At 55.5% G+C, this 21,299-nt stretch overlaps 1 protein-coding gene across 1 annotated transcript; it reads left to right on the top strand.

Moving 5' to 3' along the window:
* Positions 1-859: 859 nt before the first annotated feature.
* ZNF775 (zinc finger protein 775) lies at positions 860-21,086 on the top strand. The gene is made up of 3 exons (XM_032643991.1): positions 860-950; positions 11,149-11,229; positions 18,878-21,086. Exons 2-3 carry the CDS (start codon positions 11,196-11,198, stop codon positions 20,407-20,409), a joined length of 1,566 nt encoding a protein of 521 aa, XP_032499882.1. The 5' UTR covers positions 860-950; positions 11,149-11,195; the 3' UTR covers positions 20,410-21,086.
* The last annotated feature ends 213 nt before the right edge of the window (positions 21,087-21,299 follow it).

The following is a 21,299-nucleotide window of genomic DNA, read 5'->3' as shown; positions in this document are numbered from 1 at the left end:
AGGTAGCAGTGTGAGGAATTTTATTGACATAAAGGAGCATTTCCTTCCGATCTGGGTGAGTAGATGTGAAAATTCTCTTTCCTGACTGTCTCTGGGAACAGAAAACTCTCCTTGGCCATCTGGACCCCGCCTCTAAATCAGCAGTAACACTCGACCTAGGAACGTTGGTCGCTCTTTCCTCAACAAAAAGGGAGGGGTTGGACTTAATGATGTCTAAGTCTCTCCTGGAGACCCCAGGTTCATTTATCACGCGGCTACGACGTGCCTAGGGCCGCGTGAGTGCGGAGGGCGATTTCTCTCCCGTCGCACGAGACTCGCACATCTCACTCTAACACCTGGTGTGCCGTAGTGCCAAGTGCCACAACCATGTCACATGCACACTTGACTGTGATCGTCGGATCGGGGTTCGTGCGTCTTGTTCCCCCGGATCCCGGCACCAAGGGCGGTGCGGGCGCGTCGCAGGCGTCGGACCGAGAGTTGCCGAGCGACTGGATCGGTTTCAGAGCGCGCGTCTGCGCGGCCTGGACGGGGAGGGAGAGCTCCACGGAGAGAAGGAGAGGGTGCTGCAGCGCCGTCGGGTCACCAGCTCTCCGGACTTGCCCCCGCCCCTCCTCCCCTGGGAGACCGGGCCCAGCGCCCCACGGCCAACGCTTTAATGCCTGGCGGGGCCGCGACTGGCCCCTCGGGAGGCGAGGTCAGCCCGCCCACGCAGGCCATTGGCTCCGGAGAACAAAGGAGCCGCCCCGCAGACTTCTCCGATAGGGCTGAGCTGGTCATCTGAGAGGTGCAGCCAATTAGGTGGCGGGGCGGCCCCGGGGACGGCCAGGCCCACCAGCCAATCAGGGGCGCGTGCCCGCCCCGCCTGCCCCGGGACTGGCGGGGCCGGGGAGCTCAGTGCTCAAGTCGCCCCGGGGTGGCAGTTCCCGTTAACCTTAGCCACAAAGTCAAAGGTATTTATTCCCGTCCCCTCCCTCCGAGTCCCTCTGAATCCGGGCGGGGAGGGGCGTGCGGAGGGACGGACCGTGCCGCGGGGCCACCGTCCGGCCCCGCTCCTCCAGCGCTGTCTCCACCCAGACTCGGGCTGGAGGCGGCCTCGGGGTCCCCCGAGCCCCCCGCGTTCTCAGCCCCGAACTTTACCCCCGCACAGCTCACTGGGAAAGGGGCCCGGGTCGTGCGTGGGAAGGGGCTTCAGGCCGGGTCAGAGCTGGAGCGGGGCGTGAGAGCGGGAGAGGCGCGGAGGTGAGCGCGGGGACTGCCCCCCCCCCCCCCCCCCGGCTCCTCCGGGCGCGCTCTGCCAGAGCCTGTCCCGATATTCGGGAGCGGTGTCAGCCTCCCCCAAAGATCGAGTTCCTGCAGGGCGGGAACCCCAGTGCTCGCCGCAGAGGGACACATAGTAGGTGCTTAATAAATGATTAAATGAGTGGGCCTGAGGATCGGGGGCGAGAACAATGAGAGGGAAGCACCACAGAAATTGGAGGTGTGTGTGTAGGGGTCTCCCCAAAACCTTCATCCTAGGAAGACAGGCATAGGAGCAAAGATCTCAGTGGGGCTGGGGGTTTCTTCCCTCGTGAAGGTGGAGGGTATAGAGATGCCGCCCCCTCCAGCCCTTTGGGAGGATGGAGCCTGGTGTGTGTCTTGGTCCACCAGACCTGGGGTGGGGTGTGGTCAGAGCCCCGACTCGAGGCCGGCTATGTCCAGGCTCCACTATTAGGTGTGCATTTTGGGTCCAGGTGTTCACCTGTAAAATGAGAATATTAGAGGGTATTAGTCTCCTTTCAATGCTAAGGTTCCATGACTCTATGCTTCTAATCTGTTTTGGACTTAAGTTTCTTTCATCTAAATGTTCCTTTGTTAAAATTTTTACGAATGGTTTACAGTATGCTGGACCTTGTGCTGGGTGTTGGGGAGAGAGAAACACTCCCTGTGTTAAGATGTTTACAGTCTTCTTGTGGAGACAAATTATTATTATACTATGTAGATGGTACTGGGTTGGGTGGGTACACAGGTTAAACAGAGAAGGGCCCCTAACTGAGCCTGGTGTATCCACAAAGGCTTCCTGGTGAAAGTGATCCTGGACCTGGGCTGGGCAGAGAAGAGTTGGGCAAGGGTAGTCCAAGACTGATCACAGGTGTCCCTAGACACGGCAAGGTCAAGGGGTTGCATCTGGGGACAATGGGGGTAGGTTGGTGGTACAGTGAGAGGTGAGCAGAGGCCAGATTTTAAATGGTCTTGCCAAGAAATCTTTAGCAGTACCTGAAAGTGCTGGGGACCCACTGAAGTGTTTTAAGCAAAGTAGTAACATGTCTAAATTGTAACTTTAGGAAAATTGCTTTGAGTCTGGGTGGTGGATGGATTGGAGAGGCAAGATGAGGTATGATAGCAGTGCAGTCTCCAGGTGAGCAGTGCTGAGGCCTGAACCAAGGCAGCAGCGGTGGCAGACGCTGGAGGTATTAAAACAGCACTGGTATGATTTAGTGACCTGTGGATTGTGAGGGCTGTGCTCTGCGGTAGTGAAAGGTGGTGGCAGTTTTGAGAGGCCTCGTGAGTCCCGCCTGGAGGGGCAAAGGATGCCCAGGGCCAAGTGCAGAGCTGGTCCAGGCACCTACTCCCCTGGTGAGGGTTAAGCTGAGGAATCTAAGGTTTCCTAGGATTGGGGTGGCCTGCAAGGGAGAGTGGGCCAGGTGGGCAGGAGACCTGAGTTCTAACTTTCTCTGAGGCAGGGAATGTCCCCTCTGGGCCTTGCTTTCCTCATCCAAAAAGGGGGAAACACTCCTTATCCTTGCCAAGCTCCTTTGAATGCAGCAAGGGTGAAAAAGTGTTTATAAATCAAAATATGACAACTGTCCAAAGTGTTGTGAGCAGTTGGTTTCATCCTTTGCCTTCGATCAGGTAATGGGGATCCCCAGGCCCTGGCGGGCTCCTGAGTCTTAGATTTGGGGCAGAAGAATGTGGGTGACGTTCTATCCTCTAAAGGGAGACAGGTGAGCAAAGACTGGGGATGGGGATGCCATGGGTGGGGGACAGGCCTGGGAGCGGGGAGGTGGGGGAGTGACAGTCCCAGCAAAGGTGTGCCTGTTGGGCAGGGCAGGTGGGGCAGGGGTCCTGGAAGGAGGTGCTTTGGGGACTGGCAAGGGGTTGAATCCGGGACCTCTGGGAGGTGGGCGGGCATGATGGGATAAGGCAGCTGCCCTGGCTGCCCTGGCCGGCCCTGGACCTGGTTCCCAGGGAATGCTGGCGGAAGCAAACTGAAGTCACTGAACTGGGCTCTTCCTATCAGTTCTGACAACTGGGTAGTGGGGAGGGGGTGATGGCAATGCAGTGACCTAAAAAGAATTCATCTTGCACCTTTGTGAACATTTTCCAGAGTCCTTTCGCAATGTTTCCCTCCCACTGCTTGATATAACAGTTCTGTACAGAGGACCAAGCACTATTTCCATTTGCAGATGGGGAAACTGAGGCCTAGGGAAGGAAAGTGGCTGGCCCGGGGTCACGTGACTAACCAGAAGCAAATCCGGTCCCAAGGTCTCTGGCCTCCCTGTCCTGGGCTCCTTCCGTTACGTGTGGTCTTTCTGTGGGACGATGGCCTGCCCCGCCCTCTTCCTCCCCACCGCTGTCCCCTCTCCTGGGACTGAGGACCCCACGGTGCTTGGGAGGCTGAGGTCTGCAGATGCTGGAGTAGGAAGGGGGGGATGGGGAGAAGGGGGAGGACGGGCGAGGGCTTGGAAGAGGTAACAGTGAGGGTGCATGGGGACACCTGATCCGGTGGTGAGTAGATCTGGGAAGTCGGAGAGGAATGAGGGAGGAGCAGGGAGGCTGATGGGAGAGAAGGATGGGGTGGGGGCCCTGGAGGGGCTCGGGGATTGTTCTGGGAGTTGTAGAAGGATGCCGGGCATGCCTTATGCTGGGATGTGGGGTGGAGGCAGGCTTCTAGGTGGTGGGTGGAGGTGACGCTCACCTGGTCTGGGCTAGGACCTCGGCCTGCCTGTCTCTCCTCGGGCACCGGGCCATAGAAGGTGGGAACAGCAGTTGCCCTGCCTTTCTGATACCATTTTAAAGCCACTTGTTGGGAATGGTTTGCATTTCCTCCTCGGTCAGAAACGCTGGAGGAGAGGAAGGTGAAGTGGGTGCGGGGATGGGGGACCGATGCCTGGAGAGAGCGCTGATCATCCAGAGATGAGCCAGAGCACAAGCCCAGGGACCAGGCCTCGCGCGGGAGTGGCCTGCGTAGGACTGGCTTTGGGAGAGGGCCTGGGGGCTGTGCAGTCAGTCCTGGGAGACAAAGGCTACACCAGCTCCTCCCTGCAACAAAGTCGGGGTGTGAGGCCGTGGGGATCGCCTGAGCTGAGCCGGCAGAAGCGTCCGCGGCTCTCTTTAGTCCAGCCCCTGCCTGGCGCTCAGGGCCCAGACCCAGCCCTGCTCTCCTTACCCCTGGCCCACAGCCTGGCCCGGAGGAGGCCGTCTCCCCACCCAGTCTCCATCTCCCGGGAGAGGCGGTACCTGGAGCTGCTCTGTCAGCACAGCTCTGCAGGCAGCCTTGACCATGAAAGCTGTCCACGCCCGGTTCCTCTGCGAGGCGGGCTCCCGTTTTGAGCAGAGTTTGGGCTTCCTGTGTGGGCGCGGGGGGCCTCCAGAGCTTCTGAAGCAGCTTGAAGGGTAACGGTTTAGGAAGGGTGAGCTGGCCATGGGGTGCTCGGAGAGAGGGCTCAGAACCTTCGGGTGTGGATTGTTCTCAGGCCGCGAGAAAGAGAAAAGACCATTTCGAAAGCCTAGTGTGTACCCCAACCTGATGCTCACAGCAAGCCCCCGAAGCAGGCGTTTTCAGTCACCTTCGCCATTGGGAACCTAGGCCTAGAGGTGAAGTGATTTGCCAAGGACAGGTGGGCTAGAACTCAGGGCCCCTGATCCTGGGTCCAGGCGTGCGTGGGTCTGAGGAGAGGGGCAGCCAATGTGAGTGCACTGCGAGGGGCAGACTCGGCCGAGGAGTCTGGGCTCAGGTTCCCAGGGGAGAGGGGAACGGCCTGCCGCCGCCTCCTGGCCAGACCCCTGCAGCGTGGCCTTGGGGCTGGGGCTGCACTGGCAGGCCGGGCAGAGCCCTGTCCTCTTTCTAGGGCTTTCTGTGCCCCTCCAGCTTCTCCCCTCCAGCTGCAGCACTGCTGCCTCACGCCGCCCCCCTCCCCTCAGCCTACCCCACCGGTACCCCAGGAGGTGACTGTTCCCCATCACCCACTGTCGCTCCCTCTCCCGGTGGCTACATCATCCCCTGAGTTCCGTTCCTTGGAGCAGTGGACCTGGAGGGATGGTCATGGATTGTGAGGTTACTTGTGTCAGCAGGGAGTCCATTGCTGTTTTCTCCAGTGTGAAAGGGGAGTGATTTGTGCTCGTGTGGTTCACGTTGGCACACTTGTGTCTCTGGATCTGTAGGTGTATGGGTGGATGTTTTAATATTTCAATCTCTCGGTGCTTTGCATATGCAATTTTGCAGGTATTCTCATGTGTATGAGTATCTCTGTATTTTTGTATCTTTGAACGTTTGTGTACTTAGCCGCCTTGGATGTTAGATATGATCGTCTCTGGATATGTTTGTGTGCATTTAGTGTTTAGATCAGTTTCTTCGCGTATGCCTATGACTGTATTTTATCAATATTCTTTACTGAAGTATAGTTGATTCACAATGTTGTGTTAATTTCTGCTGTACAACAAAGTGATTCAGTTATACATGTATACATTCTTTTTTTTTTTTTTTTTTGTGGTACGCGGGCCTCTCACTGTTGTGGCCTCTCCCTTCGCGGAGCACAGGCTCCGGACGCGCAGGCTCAGCGGCCATGGCTCACGGGCCCAGCCGCTCTGCAGCATGTGGGATCTTCCCGGACCGGGGCACGAACCCGCGTCCCCTGCATCGGCAGGCGGACTCTCAACCACTGCGCCACCAGGGCAGCCGTCTTTTTTTATATACTCTTTTCCATTATGGTTTATCACAGGATATTGACTATAGTTCCTTGTGCTCTACAGTAGGACCTTGTTGTTTATCCATTTATATATAAAAGCTGACATCTGCTAACCCTGACCTCCCACTCCATCCCTCCCCCAACCCCCTCCCCCTTGGCAACCACCTGTGATTGTATATTTTAAATGAAACATCCACTGATATTAACTGAAATCCATTTCCCAGGCCGCGGACATCATTAACCTGTCCTGAGGTATTTGTTGTTGGTGATGAAGCACTGGGGCCAGAGGGGCCCCGTCTTCCCATTTCTTCCATTCATTCGTTCATTCACCCAGTATAAACTGAGCGCCTTCTGCATCCCAGGCCCCGGCAGGCAGGGCCACCGCCATCCTGGAGCTTTATATCTAGAGCAGTGTCGCCCAGCAGAACTTCGTGAACCTGGAAGTCTTCTTTTCTGCTGGATGTTATGGTGGCTCTAGCCACGTGTGACTGTTGAACACTTGAAGCGTGGCTAGTGTGGATGAGAAACTGAATTTTTTTTTTTTTTTTTTTTTGCGGTATGCGGGCCTCTCACTGCTGTGGCCTCTCCCGTTGCGGAGCACAGGCTCCGGACGCGCAGGCCCAGCGGCCATGGTTCACGGGCCCAGCCACTCCGTGGCATGCGGGATCCTCCCGGACCGGGGCACGAACCGGTATCCCCTGCATCGGCAGGCGGACTCTCAACCACTGCGCCACCAGGGAAGCCCCAGAGAAACTGAATTTTAAACTTAATTTATACACACTTAAATAACCAACATGTGGGTCTAGAGGCCAGACTCCTGAAAATGAGGCCCAGGTGGCTTGAGGTTTGGTACACTCTGCACCTTCTCTTGGAGGCAGCATGGTCCAGGAGCAGGGCCTCTGGCTGGGGCAGGCCCACCCCAGTTCGCCGGTCCTGGCTCCAGCACTTACTAGCTGTGTGACCTTGAGCAAACCGCTTAACGTCTCAGAGCCGTGGCTCCTTAGGATGAAGTGGGCGGAGCTTGCTGAGTGCCTGGTACACAGTCGGTCTCCCTGTCCCTACCGAGTCTTGGCTCGTCACCCCCTTTTCTTTCCAGAGCCAGGTCAATACCGAGGTGACCAGGGAAGCCCCCGCCCTCTCAGTGAATGAGGGAAGGACAGACAGAGTCTCCATCCCCCCAGAGGACTCCGAGAGCACATCCTCAGGGTGAGGGCTAGCTGGAGGCTGCGGGCCCTCGCCCATCCCCTTCCAAAGGCTGGCCTGGGCTGCTCCCCGCGGGACTTGAGCTACTGGTGTGAGGGCGGTCAGCTTGGTGGGCAGCGTACCTTGGGAAGACTGCCTCCTGTGCGCGGTTTCCTGTGGGGAGGGACCGTGCACATGGGTGAACGGTGGCACATGGTGTCGCCCTGGGTGGGGCTTCTAGCTGAGCAGGGCCTGTGAGCTGGGCCTTCGGCTGGAGTTGGGGAGATGCATCCCTCAAAGCCTGAGCTACTGGTGGAGGGCACATGGCCGGTCCCTACTCCACTGGTGACAGAGGACACATGAGGTGCCATCTCCTTCTTCCCCATGTGGGGCCTGAGTCTGTGAAGAGAGGTGTACTTGGCTGGTGGAAAAGGTCCAGGGCCCTGAGATCTGGAGGGTAAAGAGTGACCCAGACGTGTCCCTGCACTGCCTCTCCTGGCCCATGGCCTTTGTGCACCCCCAGCTGCTGTCTGCCTTCCCCCCAAATTTCTGCTAAGATCGAACCCCTTTGATACCTTCCCTGCCCCCAGACCTCAGCACCTGCCCCAGGCCACAGTCCCGCCTTGTGTGACATGGCAGTTGTCATGGCATCTGTCCCGCAAAGCCTCCCCGTCAAGGGGCTCTCATCCCAACTGCGGCCTGACCCAGAGCCAGGGGCTGGGAAGGAGGAGGTGACTGGGGCCCTGTCCTGAGACCCACCCCCTGCATGTGTCCCACCCTCCAGGGGACCTGCTGGGCAGGGAGGGCAAAGGTCATCAGAGATTGGGGTCGGGGAGCTGGGTGTGGCCCTTAGGGACTTGGTGTGGGCACTGGTGGATGGGGATCGGCCCCCGTTGCCTCCTGTTTTCTGGCCAGGGTCTTCTGCTGGGCGGCCTGCTCGCCGTGTCCCTGGGCATCTCTCTCTCCAGTCAGCTGAGTGATGTGTCTGGTGGGGCGAGAAGAGGTGTGCAGTGCGGTGCATCAGGGTGGGGTGTGCGGGGGCCTGGTCGGCCTGGAAAGATGCTGCCACACGCAGGGACCTTCTGCCGTTCGGCTTGTCTCAGGGGTTTGTCTGAGGACACCTGTTGGCCTGTTTTCCAGACACATCCCACCTGAGCACACAGGTGGAGATGGGCCCCCCAAGACATAGCCCCTGCCCTCTCCTTTCTTCCTTCTTCCCCTCGGGCCCACGAGGGTCCTTTCCTTCCATTTCCACTTCTCTTCTTTCTCGGACCATGAGCTCTGGTGCAGCTCAGAGACTCCCTGTGAACTGGTCACCAAGAATTGAAGCCCTTCTGCCACCTGAGGCGATTTTGAGTCCGTAACACCTCTCAAGACAGAATGGATCAAGTAGGACTGATTTGATTTGGCTTAAGGGGCCTCAGTTGTGTTGTGTAGGGGTTTTGTAAATGAGCTCAAGTCCCACCCGCTGTCCTCGCCCTGAGTTGTGGCCCGAGCCTCCACCCCCCTGTCTGAGGTTCCCCATATCAAAGCGGCCTCCTTGTCCGCCAGTCCTTTGAGTCTCCTTAGGCAGACATTAAATCTCCAGTTGGTGAGAGGCTACCCCACGGCCTGGGATGCAGAGTGACCTGGAAGGAAAATGTGGTGCTAAGGCAGGAGCATTGGCATCCATCAGGGGCCCCAAGGGGGGGCCTTCTCCTGCCCTCATTTGTGGCCCCCTTTTCTCTACACCACAGGCAGGTGTCAGTGTCTATAGTAACCCACAGCAGGAGCGCGTAACAGACCCCTTTTGGGGAAATAGAATTAAAAACCAAATCTTCTGCCAACTCAGAAAAACTCCCCGCAAAAGGAGAGAAAGAAAACAAGTTTTTAACTGAATAAGCATCAGACTGGAACGTGGTGCACATCACAGGCAATTTGCTGAGAGACTGTAGACAGAAATCTCACCTGTTACACAGTCCAGCAGGGGCAGCCCCACTGCACACGTGTTCTCCAGGGAAAGCACAGCCAGCCCTCGGGTAAGAGGACTTGACAGCACCATTTGTCACACAGAGTTCACCCTAAATTCGCCTGGAATTGGGAGGCCACCCGTGATAGCTAATTGCCTTTATGCAAAGAAAACATCCACTTCTTGTATCTTGGTGATGGGACGAGGTTTGCAGCCCCGAGCCCGGTGCTGCTGGAGAGTTAGGCTCCCACCTCCCACGGGCAGGGGACGCTGGCCGCTGTTCCCTTGATGTTTGCATTTCGGAGAGATGGCTCCCAGGTCCTCGAGAAAGACGGTCCTGGGTTGTAAAGCCAGCAGGAGGCTTAGTGAGCTTTAAAAAGATTTATATACACCTCTAAGGGGCAGAGAAAGAACTTCCAATTAGAAGTTTTCTAAAGAAAATACTCTGAAAGAAAGGGGAGGGTTCTCTTTCCCTTTCTGCACCAGGGAGGGTGAGTTTTCTATTTCTCAGATTCGTATCTCCCTGACACCCCTGCCCCCCACCTCTCCGGGCAGGGTCCATATCTCCAGCCTGGGTCCCTGTCCCCGGAGTAGCTGCTGGAAGGGGACCTGGGAGAAGGAAGCGGGGAGACCCTTAAAATGGGGTTTCTGGGAGGCTCTCTGGGGCCTGAGGTGTGGAGCAAGGGGAGACTGGCTTCCCCGAGCCCGAGCGGTGGCCGAGGAGAGGTTCCTGGTCCTGCAGCGTGAGCCCAACCTCCCGTCTCGTGGGGCAGAGGCTGGGGCCTGTTTGGGAGTGCAGGGGGCCCGGGGGTGCAGGCGTAGGAAACGAGATCCCCGACCTCGGGGGAGGCCGCCCACAGCACCACGTGCAGCGGCCACATCCCTGAGCGCACGTAACCAGCGGCATGTTCGTGCCACACACGGCTGTTTGGTGCCCTCCACGTGCGGGCTCTGGCCCGGACCCTGGCACTCGGCAGTGAGGCCGGGAAGTCCTGTCCTCAATTCCTGTCGGGGAATAAGCAGAGAAGTAAATATCCTGTCCGGTGGCAAAAAGTGTCAGAGGAATGGGAGGTGGGGCTAGGGTTGTGACTTTACACGGGGCTGCCAGGGAAGGCCAGTCAGAGGAGGTGACGTTTAGGCTGGGGCCTGGAAGGGGCAGGGGCCGCGCCAAGGGGTCAGACCAGCAGGACCCATCCCAGTCACGTTCCAGGCACCAAATGAGCCAGTCGGGAGATGTTCAAAAGACTGAAGAGGGGGCTTCCCTGCTGGCGCAGTGGTTGAGAGTCCGCCTGCCGATGCAGGGGACACGGGTTCGTGCCCCGGTCCGGGAAGATCCCACATGCCGCGGAGCGGCTGGGCCCGTGAGCTATGGCCACTGAGCCTGTGCGTCCGGAGCCTGTGCTCCGCAACGGGAGAGGCCACAACAGTGAGAGGCCCACGTACTGCAAAAAAAAAAAAAAAAAGACTGAAGAGTAACAAAAGATGAGCCCCAGATTGGTGGATGAGGGATCAGGTCCCTAGGACCCAGGCTGGCCACGTGTGTTCTTGCCCAGGGGTGGGGGGTGGCTGTGAGGCCCCAGAAGGGTTTGTACTGGAACCTAGACGGGGGCTTTGAGAGACGGGGTGGCTGGCGATTTTGGAGGGACGGTTCTTCCCTCCAGGGTGTCCTCGTGACCACGTTGCAGGGTAGGGGGTGTCTCTAAACTTATTTGAGTTTCCTGGTTCTCTCTTGTGGCACCCTTCACACCCCACCCCGCAGGTGATGAGAGTGTGGGCATGAGGCTCTGGTCTGGGAGTTAGAAGCCCAGGGACCTTGCCCAGCTCTGCCGTTCGGCCACCTCTGTGGCTTGGGGCATGTCAGCGGCCCTCTCTGGCCTCAGTTTATTCTTCATAAAACGGGAATTATACACATTTTACCCGCCTGGCAGGTATATGTGCTTTTAAAAATAATCCTGCTCATTTCGACAGAGGTCATAGAAAAGCTTTTGAAAAAGAGGAACTGCTTCCTGTGAGTGGCATTTGTCCTTGTCCCACAGGCCAACTCTCTTTCCTTTGCTCCCATCTCACCCACAGACGGCCGGGCAGGGAGCCGCTGTGCTGATGCCGAGGGGCCTCCGGGGATGGAGAGTGGCCTGGCTGGCGACAGCAGCACAGGTAAGAGAAGAGGGGCAGGTGGGAGCCCACCACGGCCCCCTCCCCAGCCCTGTCTTCCCTGTCTCTCTGTAGCTGAGCAGGAGTTGCTGGTGGCCTGTAGAACCACACGGTGGGACCAGGACACTGAGGTCACGTCCAAGGATGGAGCAAACACAGACTAGGGGGCTAAGAACTGACAAAGCCCAGCCTGTGCTTGCCCGGCAGGGACACACACACACACACGGACACACATACACACGGACACACACTCACACACACACACACACACCCCGTGCAGAAATCTGCTGGGGAAGATCAGGTGTTTGTCAAGCGCTAGATCAGGGAGTGCTTGGTGTTGGCGCTGATCACACACCGAAAGCCAGCGCTCCGGGGAGGACACGTGGTCGCAACAAGCCCTGCTGTTCGTTGGTCAGGAGAGTGTCTCCAGTTCGGTCCATTAAGCTTCCCGGGGTCACACAGTTCATGGTCTGCGTCAGCTGATGCACTTGGAGCTGGTGGTGAGGAAACACAGCAGTTAGTCCTGGTGTCTCCTGGGCAGGGGGCAGGTGCCGTTGAGAGTGGGAAGTACCCTGTGGAGACCCCTCCCCAGCCACCCGCTTACCGCTTCTGGGATGGAGCAGCCCCTGGTCTGAGACCCGCTCTCAGCCTCTGTGGCAGGCCCTGTTCTGGGTGTAGCTGGGCTGCACGGTGGCTCTGGCCCCAGGACAGGGGACCGGCCCAGGCCTGGGAACTCTGCCCCTCGCTCGGCACAGTGACCAGGCTTCTTTACCTCCCACCCCTTCCAGGGGAGTTGCCCTATGGACCCCAGAGCCCCCGCCCTCCCAGGGCAATCACTGCAGTGGGCCTAAGATGAGACAAAAATCAGGCAATTGGATAAAAAAGAAACAAAACACCAGCTCAAAGGAGGCAGTATGATATATGGACACCACACTGTTCTGGGGCAGTGAGTTCAGCCACCCCACTTCCCAGTCCCCCTCAACCCCTGCCCCAGGCTGTCGCTTTGAACGCTGAGAGCACTTGAGGTGTGTGTGTGTGTGTGTGTGTGTGTGTGTGTGTGTGTGTGTGTGTGTGTGGCTGACATTACAGTAATTACAGGAAAACCTAGGGCAGACAGTTCCAAACATTTCAGCTGAAGGACCCTTTTGCCCATGTAAACTCATAAGGGAGATCCTAATGCAGACATGAGAGATGGGCTCCACCAGGGCCTTCTCTGCCCCGTACCGCAGCTGCAGCTTCGGGAAGAGGTAGAAAAACACCGGCCTGGACCCTGGAGCCACTGGGGCCTGGGGGCCCCCGTGAGCTCAGCCTCCACAGGCTGCCACGCCTGCTGGCCAGGCTGAAGGAATGACTCTTCTGGAAGGCCAGAGCTTTCAGATAATTGGGAGCTCACCTCTTTCAGATACCTTTTACTTTATATTTATTTTATGTGTGTTTTTAAATTGTGGTGAAATATACGTAGCATGACATTTACCATTTTAACCATCTTTAAGGGTACAGTTCAGTGGCGTGAAGCACGTTCTTGTTGTGGCACCGCCGTCACCACTATCCATTTCTCGAATTTTCCCGTAATGTCAGAAACTACCCGTTAAGCAATAGCTCTCCTTTTAGCACCTTTTTATTTTACCTGAACCACTTAGAGCTTTTTATGCTGACTGAGGACCAGTACCTTTGGAACAGGCAGGCACAAGCCTGTTTTCCTCTGTATCAGTGCCTGATCCCTACGGGAAGGTGCCCGTGACGACTGAAGTCCCAGCAACACACGTCACAGGTCTACACGCGCCACCCCTGGGCTTCAGGGCCTCCTCATGCAGCCCAGCCACTGTGATGGATATCAAGGCCAGGTTTGATCAGGGAAAGGCAGTGGCTTTTGTGGGGCTCTGGGGCACTAGCGGGTGCCCTGTCGCTTGGGGACAGTGGTGCCCCTCTGACTGGAGTATGTTTTGGATTCAGTACATGACCACCAATTTGGACAGCTAGCCCTGTTAAATACTTCCGCTGGCCAACAGTTCAGTGCATCTAAGGAAACATTCTTTGAATCAGCGAAGCTCATTACACATGGGCTTTCGATTCCTACCGAACACAATTTAAATCACCACTTTCATTTTCAAATTATTCCTCCTGATAAAATGACCTCTCACAACCGAGCATCTGGGGAGGCCTCATAGCGTCGTCTCGCCAGGTGGAAAGCTGGCCCCTTGCAGGTGCTTTCTGTGACCCTCCAACCCTGCCACCTCTGCCCCCATGGGCACCACATCGGTTTCTTTGCCCCCACGTGGCCAGTGAGTCTGTGGAGTGGAGCAGAGCTCTTTGGCCTCAAAACTAAAGGCCACCAGATTAGAGGGGACGTTTTCTCTTTGTTTCCTAAGATATTTTAAAGACTTTAAAATTATAATGTTTGGATTTTTATGAGAATATTCAAATAACACATATAAAGTGTAAATCCCCTTTGACTTCTCCATCTAGTCCTGCTATGGTCCATATTACCTGCAGGGTGGCCACCATCTTGGGTTTGGTGTGAACCGTCCTGGATCGGGCATGTGTATGTACACAGAGAGGTATGGTTTTATTTTCCGTAAGTTGGATCAGACGACTGATACTGACTTTCAGTTTTGTTTTTTTCTCTTAAAATGTTTTGAAATCTTTTCACATGAGCGTATACAGCTCCTTTCAATCACCGCGTAGTAGTCCACATTATGACGGGAGTGAAAATTTTATTAGACTATTATTGGTGGGTAATTAGGTTGTTCCCCCCTTTTTCCTAATTACAGATAGCACTTCAGTGAATATACTTAGGCGTTCCTCTTTGGACTCATATGTATTTCTTAGGATAAACACCTAGAGTGAAATTGCTGGGTGGAAGAGGTGCGAGATTGTACACATTTATAATTTTAATAAGCACTGTCAAGTCGTCCTCTAAGAGTCTGAATTCGTTTAGGCCCCCATGTTGTACTTATCCTCCTATGTAATTTCCATGTGTATTGTGAAGTCGGGATATTATCAACCTCTTCAACATTTGCTGCTGTGATAGGTGAAAAGATGCTACACTCTTACTTTGCACTTTGCTGGTTACTAGCGAGGGTGCACCTCTTTTCATCGTATCTATAGGAGTCCTCTATATACTCTGGATATTAATACTGTGGATACTGAGTCCTTTATATACTCTGCATAGACGTGTGCTGTCCAGTAGGTGGCCAATAGCCACATACGGTTATTTAAATTTAAATTTAGATTTAAATTTTAAAAAGTAAGTTCAGTTCCTCGGTAGTACTAGCCACATTCCAAGTGCTCTGTAACCACCTGTGTCTAGAGGCCACATGTATCAGACAGCTTGGATGTAAAATGTTTTCACTCTGTGGAAAGCTCTGTTGGAAAAGGCTGTCCCACACGATCATTTCTAGTTCGCTCATATGCAGTATCCTTTGTTGTACAGGGGTTTTAAATTTAGTTTTTATGTTTTGCATCCTGTTGAAGAAGATTACCAATTACCTCTAGATTGGAAACAAATTCTCCTAATTCTTCTAATACTGTATTTGCTTCTTTTAAACCAGCACTTAAATCCATCTGGAACTGATTTTTTTTTTTTTTTTTTTTTGTGGTACGCGGGCCTCTCACTGCTGTGGCCTCTCCCGTTGCGGAGCACAGGCTCCGGACGTGCAGGCTCCGCGGCCATGGCTCACGGGCCCAGCCGCTCCGCGGTATGTGGGATCTTCCGGAACTGGGGCACGAACCCGTGTCCCCTGCCTCGGCAGGCGGACTCTCAAGCACTGTGCCACCAGGGAAACCCTATTCTACACTTTTAATGATTGTTTTTAGCCTTTTTTTTTTGGTGGTGGGAGGGACTCTCACAGCCTCACCTCACCTGGCTCAGTGTGGAACAGCCATGTCAATACAACTGCATCAGTCAAGACTTTTATTAAATGGACTTTATTTTTTAGAGCAGTATTAGGTTTACAGAGAAAATGTGCAGAAAGGACAAAGAGTGCCCTATACCCTTCTCGACAGTTCCTCCTGTTGTTAACATTTTGCATTAGAATGGTGCCGTTTTTACAATAGATGAACCTTTATTAACACATTTGTATTAAATAAAGTCCATAGTTTGCATTAGGGGTCACTCTTTGTGTTGTACATTCTGTGGACAGATGCTTAATGTCCTGTACCTACCATTACAGTGTCATACAGAGGAGTTTCACTGCCCTAAAAATCCTCTGTGCTCTGCCTGTTCATCCCTTTCCCCTTGACCCCTCAACCCCTGGCAACCACTGATCCTTTTACTGCCTGCACAGTTTTGCCTCGTCCAGGACGTCACAGAGTTGGAATCATAGCGTGTAGCCTTTTCCGGTTGGCTTCTGTCACTTAGTCACATGCATTTAAGTTTCCTCCATGTCGTTTCATGACTTGAGATCTCATTTCTTTTTATCACTGAATCATACTCCATTGTATGGTGTACCACTGTATCCATCCACCCAACGAAGGACATCTCTTGGATGCTTCCACGTTTTGACTGTTATCGATAAAGCTGCTATAAACGTCTGTGTGCAGGTTTTTGTGTGGACGTAAGTTTTCAGCTCCTTTGGGCGAATACATAGGAGAGTGATTTGTTGGATCGTATGGTAAGAGTATCTTTAGTTTTGTAAGAAACAGACAAACTGTCTTCCGAAGTGGCCTTAACATGTTGCATTCCCACCAGCGATGAATGAGAGTTCCTGTTGCTGCACATCCCTGTCAGCGTTTGGTGTTGTCGGTGTTTTGGATTTTAGCCATTCTAACGGGTGTGTGGTGTTAGTATTTTAGCTTTTAATGTTGCATAAGCCAAATTCTTCCTTGCTCATTTTTAGAATTTCTGGGTGATTTACACACATAGTAAATGTTATAATTTACTTAATTAGGATTACACTGAATTTTTTAATTTAATTTAATTTTATTTTATTTATTTATTTTTTTTTTGCGGTACGTGGGCCTCTCACTGCTGTGGCCCCTCCCGTTGCAGAGCACAGGCTCCGGACACGCAGGCTCAGCGGCCATGGCTCACGGGCCCAGCCGCTCCGCGGCATGTGGGATCTTCCCGGACCGGGGCACGAACCGGTGTCCCCCGCATCAGCAGGCGGACTCTCAACCACTGCGCCACCAGGGAAGCCCCTACACTGAATTTAAACATTTTGGTATGGAGAGCTTCTTATCTAGGAATATGATGTACCTGTTGTTTTATTTACATTCTATCCCTTCAGTAAAGTTTAATAGTTTTCTTTATGTTTTGCTGGTATATTAGGTATACTTACAGCTACTTTATTGCCATTTTGAAAAGTTACGCATTTTAATGTTTTTCATCTGGCAGTTTTGTTGGAACTTTTATTTCTAAAACTTCATCAGTGGGTTCTCATGCACATTCTAGGTTAATAATTATCAGCAAATGACAGTTCTCTCCTCCTTTCCAAGATTTATATATATCTTTCTTTTTTCACCTTGCTTCTAACTTGAATAGGCTTCTAATCTTCTGCCTTCGGTTATAACATTTGCTGCCGTTTCTAATACAGCTCCTTTGTCAACCTAAGACAATTTCCTTATGTTCCTAGTTTGCTAAGAGCTTCCTTCCTTCCTTTTTTCTTTACCCCTCCCTCTCTTCCTCCTCCCGCCTTTCCCTTTTCCTTCTCTCCCTCCAGAAGTGATGTTGAATTTTATCCTGGGACTTTTTCACATCTATTGAGATAGTATAAGGTTTTTAATGTTTAAAAGGTTAATGTCATGAACTGTGTTGAATCATCTTCGCTTTCCTGGAGAACATCCAGCAAAGCCATGATAGATTGTTCTCGTAACACTGCCACACTTGCTTTGCCAATGTTTTTGCTTGTTTGTTTCTTGCATCTACTTTCAAAGAACGATAAACCTATACTTTCCTGCTACCCCACCCTTGTCTTATTCTGGGTCATGTTAACATGTGAGCTTCCCCCCTCCCCCTGCCCTAGTCATGGTCACAGTTTCTGTAAGCTGGGAATAGTCCTTGCCGTGAAGTTTTAGTAGAACCTCTTTGTACGGTTCAGTGGCCAGTTACCCATTTTCGAGGTTGAACTTTAGCTTTCTTTTCAGTCTTTTCTAATTGTTTCTATAGACATGGTTTCTACCTTTTCTTGAGTCAGTTTTGTTAATTTATTTTTCCTCGCAAAATCATCCATTTTATATAGATTTTTCAAATTGATATAATGTCTATACATGGTATTTTGCGATTTATCAGAATCCTTTTTTTATCTTTATGTTCCCTTTATCCTATCATCTCTGCTTTTGTCTTTATTAATTCCTTCCTCTTACTTCCTTGGGGTTTGCTTTGTTGTCTTTTTAATATTGGCAGCGGTTTTTTGTTTTTTTTTTTCTGGCTGCGTTGGGTCTTGTTGCTGCACGCGGGCTTTCTCTGGTTGCGGCGAGCGGGGGCTACTCTTTGTTGCAGTGCGCTGGCTTCTCATTGCGGTGGCTTCTCTTGTTGAGGAGCACGGGCTCTAGGCACGCGGGCTTCAGTAGTTGTGGCTCGCAGGCTCTAGAGCACAGGCTCAGCAGTTGTGGTGCGTGGGCTTAGCTGCTCTGCGGGGGCGTGGACTCGTCCCGGACCAGGGATCGAACCCGTGTCCCCTGCATTGGCAGGTGGATTGGCAACTGTTGTTTAGAGTCTCTCTTCTTTGTTCCCGTTTCATTTATTTTTTTATTGAACATAAACTTTTTCTTGAAGTGTAACACAGAAAAGTGCACAGGTCGCGGGCTGTATAAATTCCCCAAGTGAACACGCCCATGTAACCAGCACCCAGATCCAGAAGGAGAACATTGCCAGAGCCCCAGAAGTGCCCCAGGCCCCCTTGCAACCGCAGTGCCCTCTGTCGGGGGGCCGCTACCCTTCTAACTCGTCCATTAGTTGCCAGCTTTTGACCTACGTATGAATGGAATCAGACCGTCTGTACGCAGTGTCTACGGCAAACCTTTTCCATCATGGCTTCTGTCCAGGAGCCCCGAAGCCAAGCGGCCTCTGGCCTGAGCACCGTGTAAGGGCTGGGTTAGTACCGCAGCGTGCAGCTGCTGTGTAGGATTCGTTTAATACAAGGACGACGCAGCACGCGTTCTGGCTGCCGAGACCTTTCTGGCCTACTTTCTTGTTCATGGTTTCGTTGAAGAAAGGTGAGGTTGCCAAGAAGGTGAGGTGCGCACGCACCACGGCTGCTGCCCCGGAGAGGCCTGGCAGTGATGCGGGGCTTGGCTGCCCAACCCCTGGGGGGACTGGACGTGCACTCGTCCAGCGAGTGTCCAGCACATCCATCCCCTTAGGAAGAGAAGGAGATGTTTGGAAACGTGGCCACTTTCTGCTTGCTTCCTGGGTCGGAAGACTCCTCTGGGCCTCAGGGTGGAGGAGGCGGGCAGCGGGGTCGTTGGCACGGCAACGCTCACCTATCGTTTCTTCCTTGTCTTTTTCCTTTGCCCTCCTGTACACCCCAGTCTCCCCTTTATTGTCCTTTCCACCCTCCCTCCTCTCTTCTTCCTCTGCATCCTTTTCTCCCGGCCCTATTTTCTGCCAAGCTCTGCCCTCCTGACGCGTCTTCCCGCCCTCCCGCCCTTTCCCTCCACCCCACCGAGCACCGAATGACTCTCGCCGTCTCTCTCCCTCTGCCTCCGGCAGGAGATGTGCTGGTCATGAAGATCAAGCAAGAGAAGCCAGAGTGGCTGCTGCAGACGCTGGGGCCACAGGCCGCGCTTTCCCAGAAGGATAAGGAGAACATTTTCCGGCAGCGTAGGAGCCTCCCGCCATGCCAGACCGTGGGGAAGCCTCGAGCCTGGGGGGGACAGGAGGAGACTGGGGGTCCAAGGTGGGCCCCTCCCCTTGAGCAGGATGGCGGGCCGGCAGGCCGGGCTCCGGGGGTGACCCCCAGCCCCCTGCGCCCCGCTCTTTCTGCCGGCGAGGGTCACTTCGTGTGCCCGGACTGCGGGAAGAGGTTCAGCTGGTGGTCGACCTTGAAGATCCACCAGCGCACCCACACCGGCGAGAAGCCGTACCCGTGCGGCAAGTGCGGCAAGAGCTTCAGCCAGAAGCCCAACCTGGCGCGCCACCAGCGGCACCACACGGGCGAGCGGCCCTTCTGCTGCCCCGAATGCGCTCGGCGCTTTAGCCAGAAGCAGCACCTGCTCAAGCACCAGAAGACCCACTCCCGGCCCGCCACCCACCCGTGCCCCGAGTGCGAGCGCTGCTTCCGCCACCAGGTGGGCCTCCGCATCCACCAGCGCGCGCACGCCCGGGACCGCCAGGGCACCCGCGCTGGGCTGCAGACGCTGCTGCGGGACGCCACGGCCCACCGGGGCTGTCGCCCGCGGCCGGGGCCCCGGCGGGGGCGCCCCGAGTGGGCCTGGCTGGGGCTCTGCCAGAGCCGGTGGCGCCGGCCCGGGGCCCGGACCGCCGCCCCCGCCGAGCCGCGCCAGTTCATCTGCAACGAGTGCGGCAAGAGCTTCTCGTGGTGGTCGTCGCTGAACATCCACCAGCGCATCCACACGGGCGAGCGGCCCTACCCGTGCCCGGAGTGCGGGCGCCGCTTCAGCCAGAAGCCCAACCTGACGCGCCACCTGCGCAACCACACGGGCGAGCGGCCGCACCCCTGCGCGCACTGCGGCCGCAGCTTCCGCCAGAAGCAGCACCTGCTCAAGCACCAGCGCACGCACCTGCCCGGCGCCCCGGCCGCGCCGCGCCCCGGCCGCGCCGCGCTGCGGGCCCACCAGCAGGCCCACGACGCCGAGCCGCCCGCCCAGGGCGCCCCCGGCCTGTTGCCGCCGCCGCCGCCGCCGCCGTCGCCGTCGCACGGCCCCTCGCCGGCCCGGGGGCCCGGGGACGTGCCGTGGGGCCGGGCGCGGGCGGGCGGGCCGGGCGAGCCGCGCCAGTTCATCTGCAACGAGTGCGGCAAGAGCTTCTCGTGGTGGTCGGCGCTCACCATCCACCAGCGCATCCACACGGGCGAGCGGCCCTACCCGTGCCCGGAGTGCGGGCGCCGCTTCAGCCAGAAGCCCAACCTGACGCGCCACCGGCGCAACCACACGGGCGAGCGGCCCTACCTGTGTGCCTCCTGTGGCCGCGGCTTCAGCCAGAGGCAGCACCTGCTCAAGCACCAGCGCGTTCACCGGGGCGCCCTGGCGCCCACCCCCAGCGCCAAGGGCGCGGCGCTCTAGGGGGCCTGGACCCAAGCAGACCCATGGGCGGGATGGGATGCTTGCGTGGTGCGTGTGGGGAATGACCAGGAATGGTGGCTTTTAGAACCCCAGGGGGTAAGACCCTATCAAAAGGTGCTTTCTTCAAGGCTCTCAGACCTGAGACCAGAATTCCACAAGCATCCCAAAACGGGGGCCGGGAAGAGTCCCGGGAAGGGCTGAGGGAGGAGGTAAGATCAGACATCCTCACCCTGGAGCCTGGATGTGTCTGTGATGGTTGAGGCCCGTCTGTGTCCTTCCTTGGAGGTGGGACGGCAGCCCTCGGGCATTGAGTGCGGGGGCTGTCGACGGCCCTGGGCGAGGCTCCCTGGGTGAGATGGCGCAGGTCTGGACTGGTCAGCTGTGGCACCAGCCAGCTGTGCTCAGCTGCCAGATAGCCCAGGGGTGTCCCTGTGGGGGAGTCTCAACAGACTGAGTGCCCAGATGGGAGCTGGAGCTGGGGAGGGGCACGCCTATGCCCGTGCGAGGCCAGTGCTGAGCACTTAATGGCTACTCAAGACATGTTTTTGGAAGGAGGGAATGGTTTGATGGTCCTCAACACCAAGTGCCCTGCTGCCCAGGGTGCTGTGGTGGCCGGCTTGACCCTAGGACTGGTGTGTGTGTGTGTGTGTGTGTGTATGTGTGTGTGATGGTCAGGGGCTGGGACTGGGGGGCGGGGGTGGTCTCAGCTGGGGTTTGGTACCTTGGGGAGGGACCTGCAGCAGGAGAGCAGCGAATGTGCTGCCCTGACTCGGTGGGCACTGCCCGGGATCCCTATCAACGCCGGTGTTGCAGAAGAGAGAAATGAAGGATTGATTGTCTCATGTGGTCTCCTTTCTAAGCCACCCTTCCTGTTCTCTGGGTCCTTGTGT

The sequence above is a fragment of the Phocoena sinus genome, chromosome 9 (assembly GCF_008692025.1).
Source record: "Phocoena sinus isolate mPhoSin1 chromosome 9, mPhoSin1.pri, whole genome shotgun sequence".
NCBI classification, from domain to species: domain Eukaryota; kingdom Metazoa; phylum Chordata; class Mammalia; order Artiodactyla; family Phocoenidae; genus Phocoena; species Phocoena sinus.
Note: the sequence above shows the minus strand (reverse complement) of the source record. Positions and strands in the feature narration are given on the sequence as shown.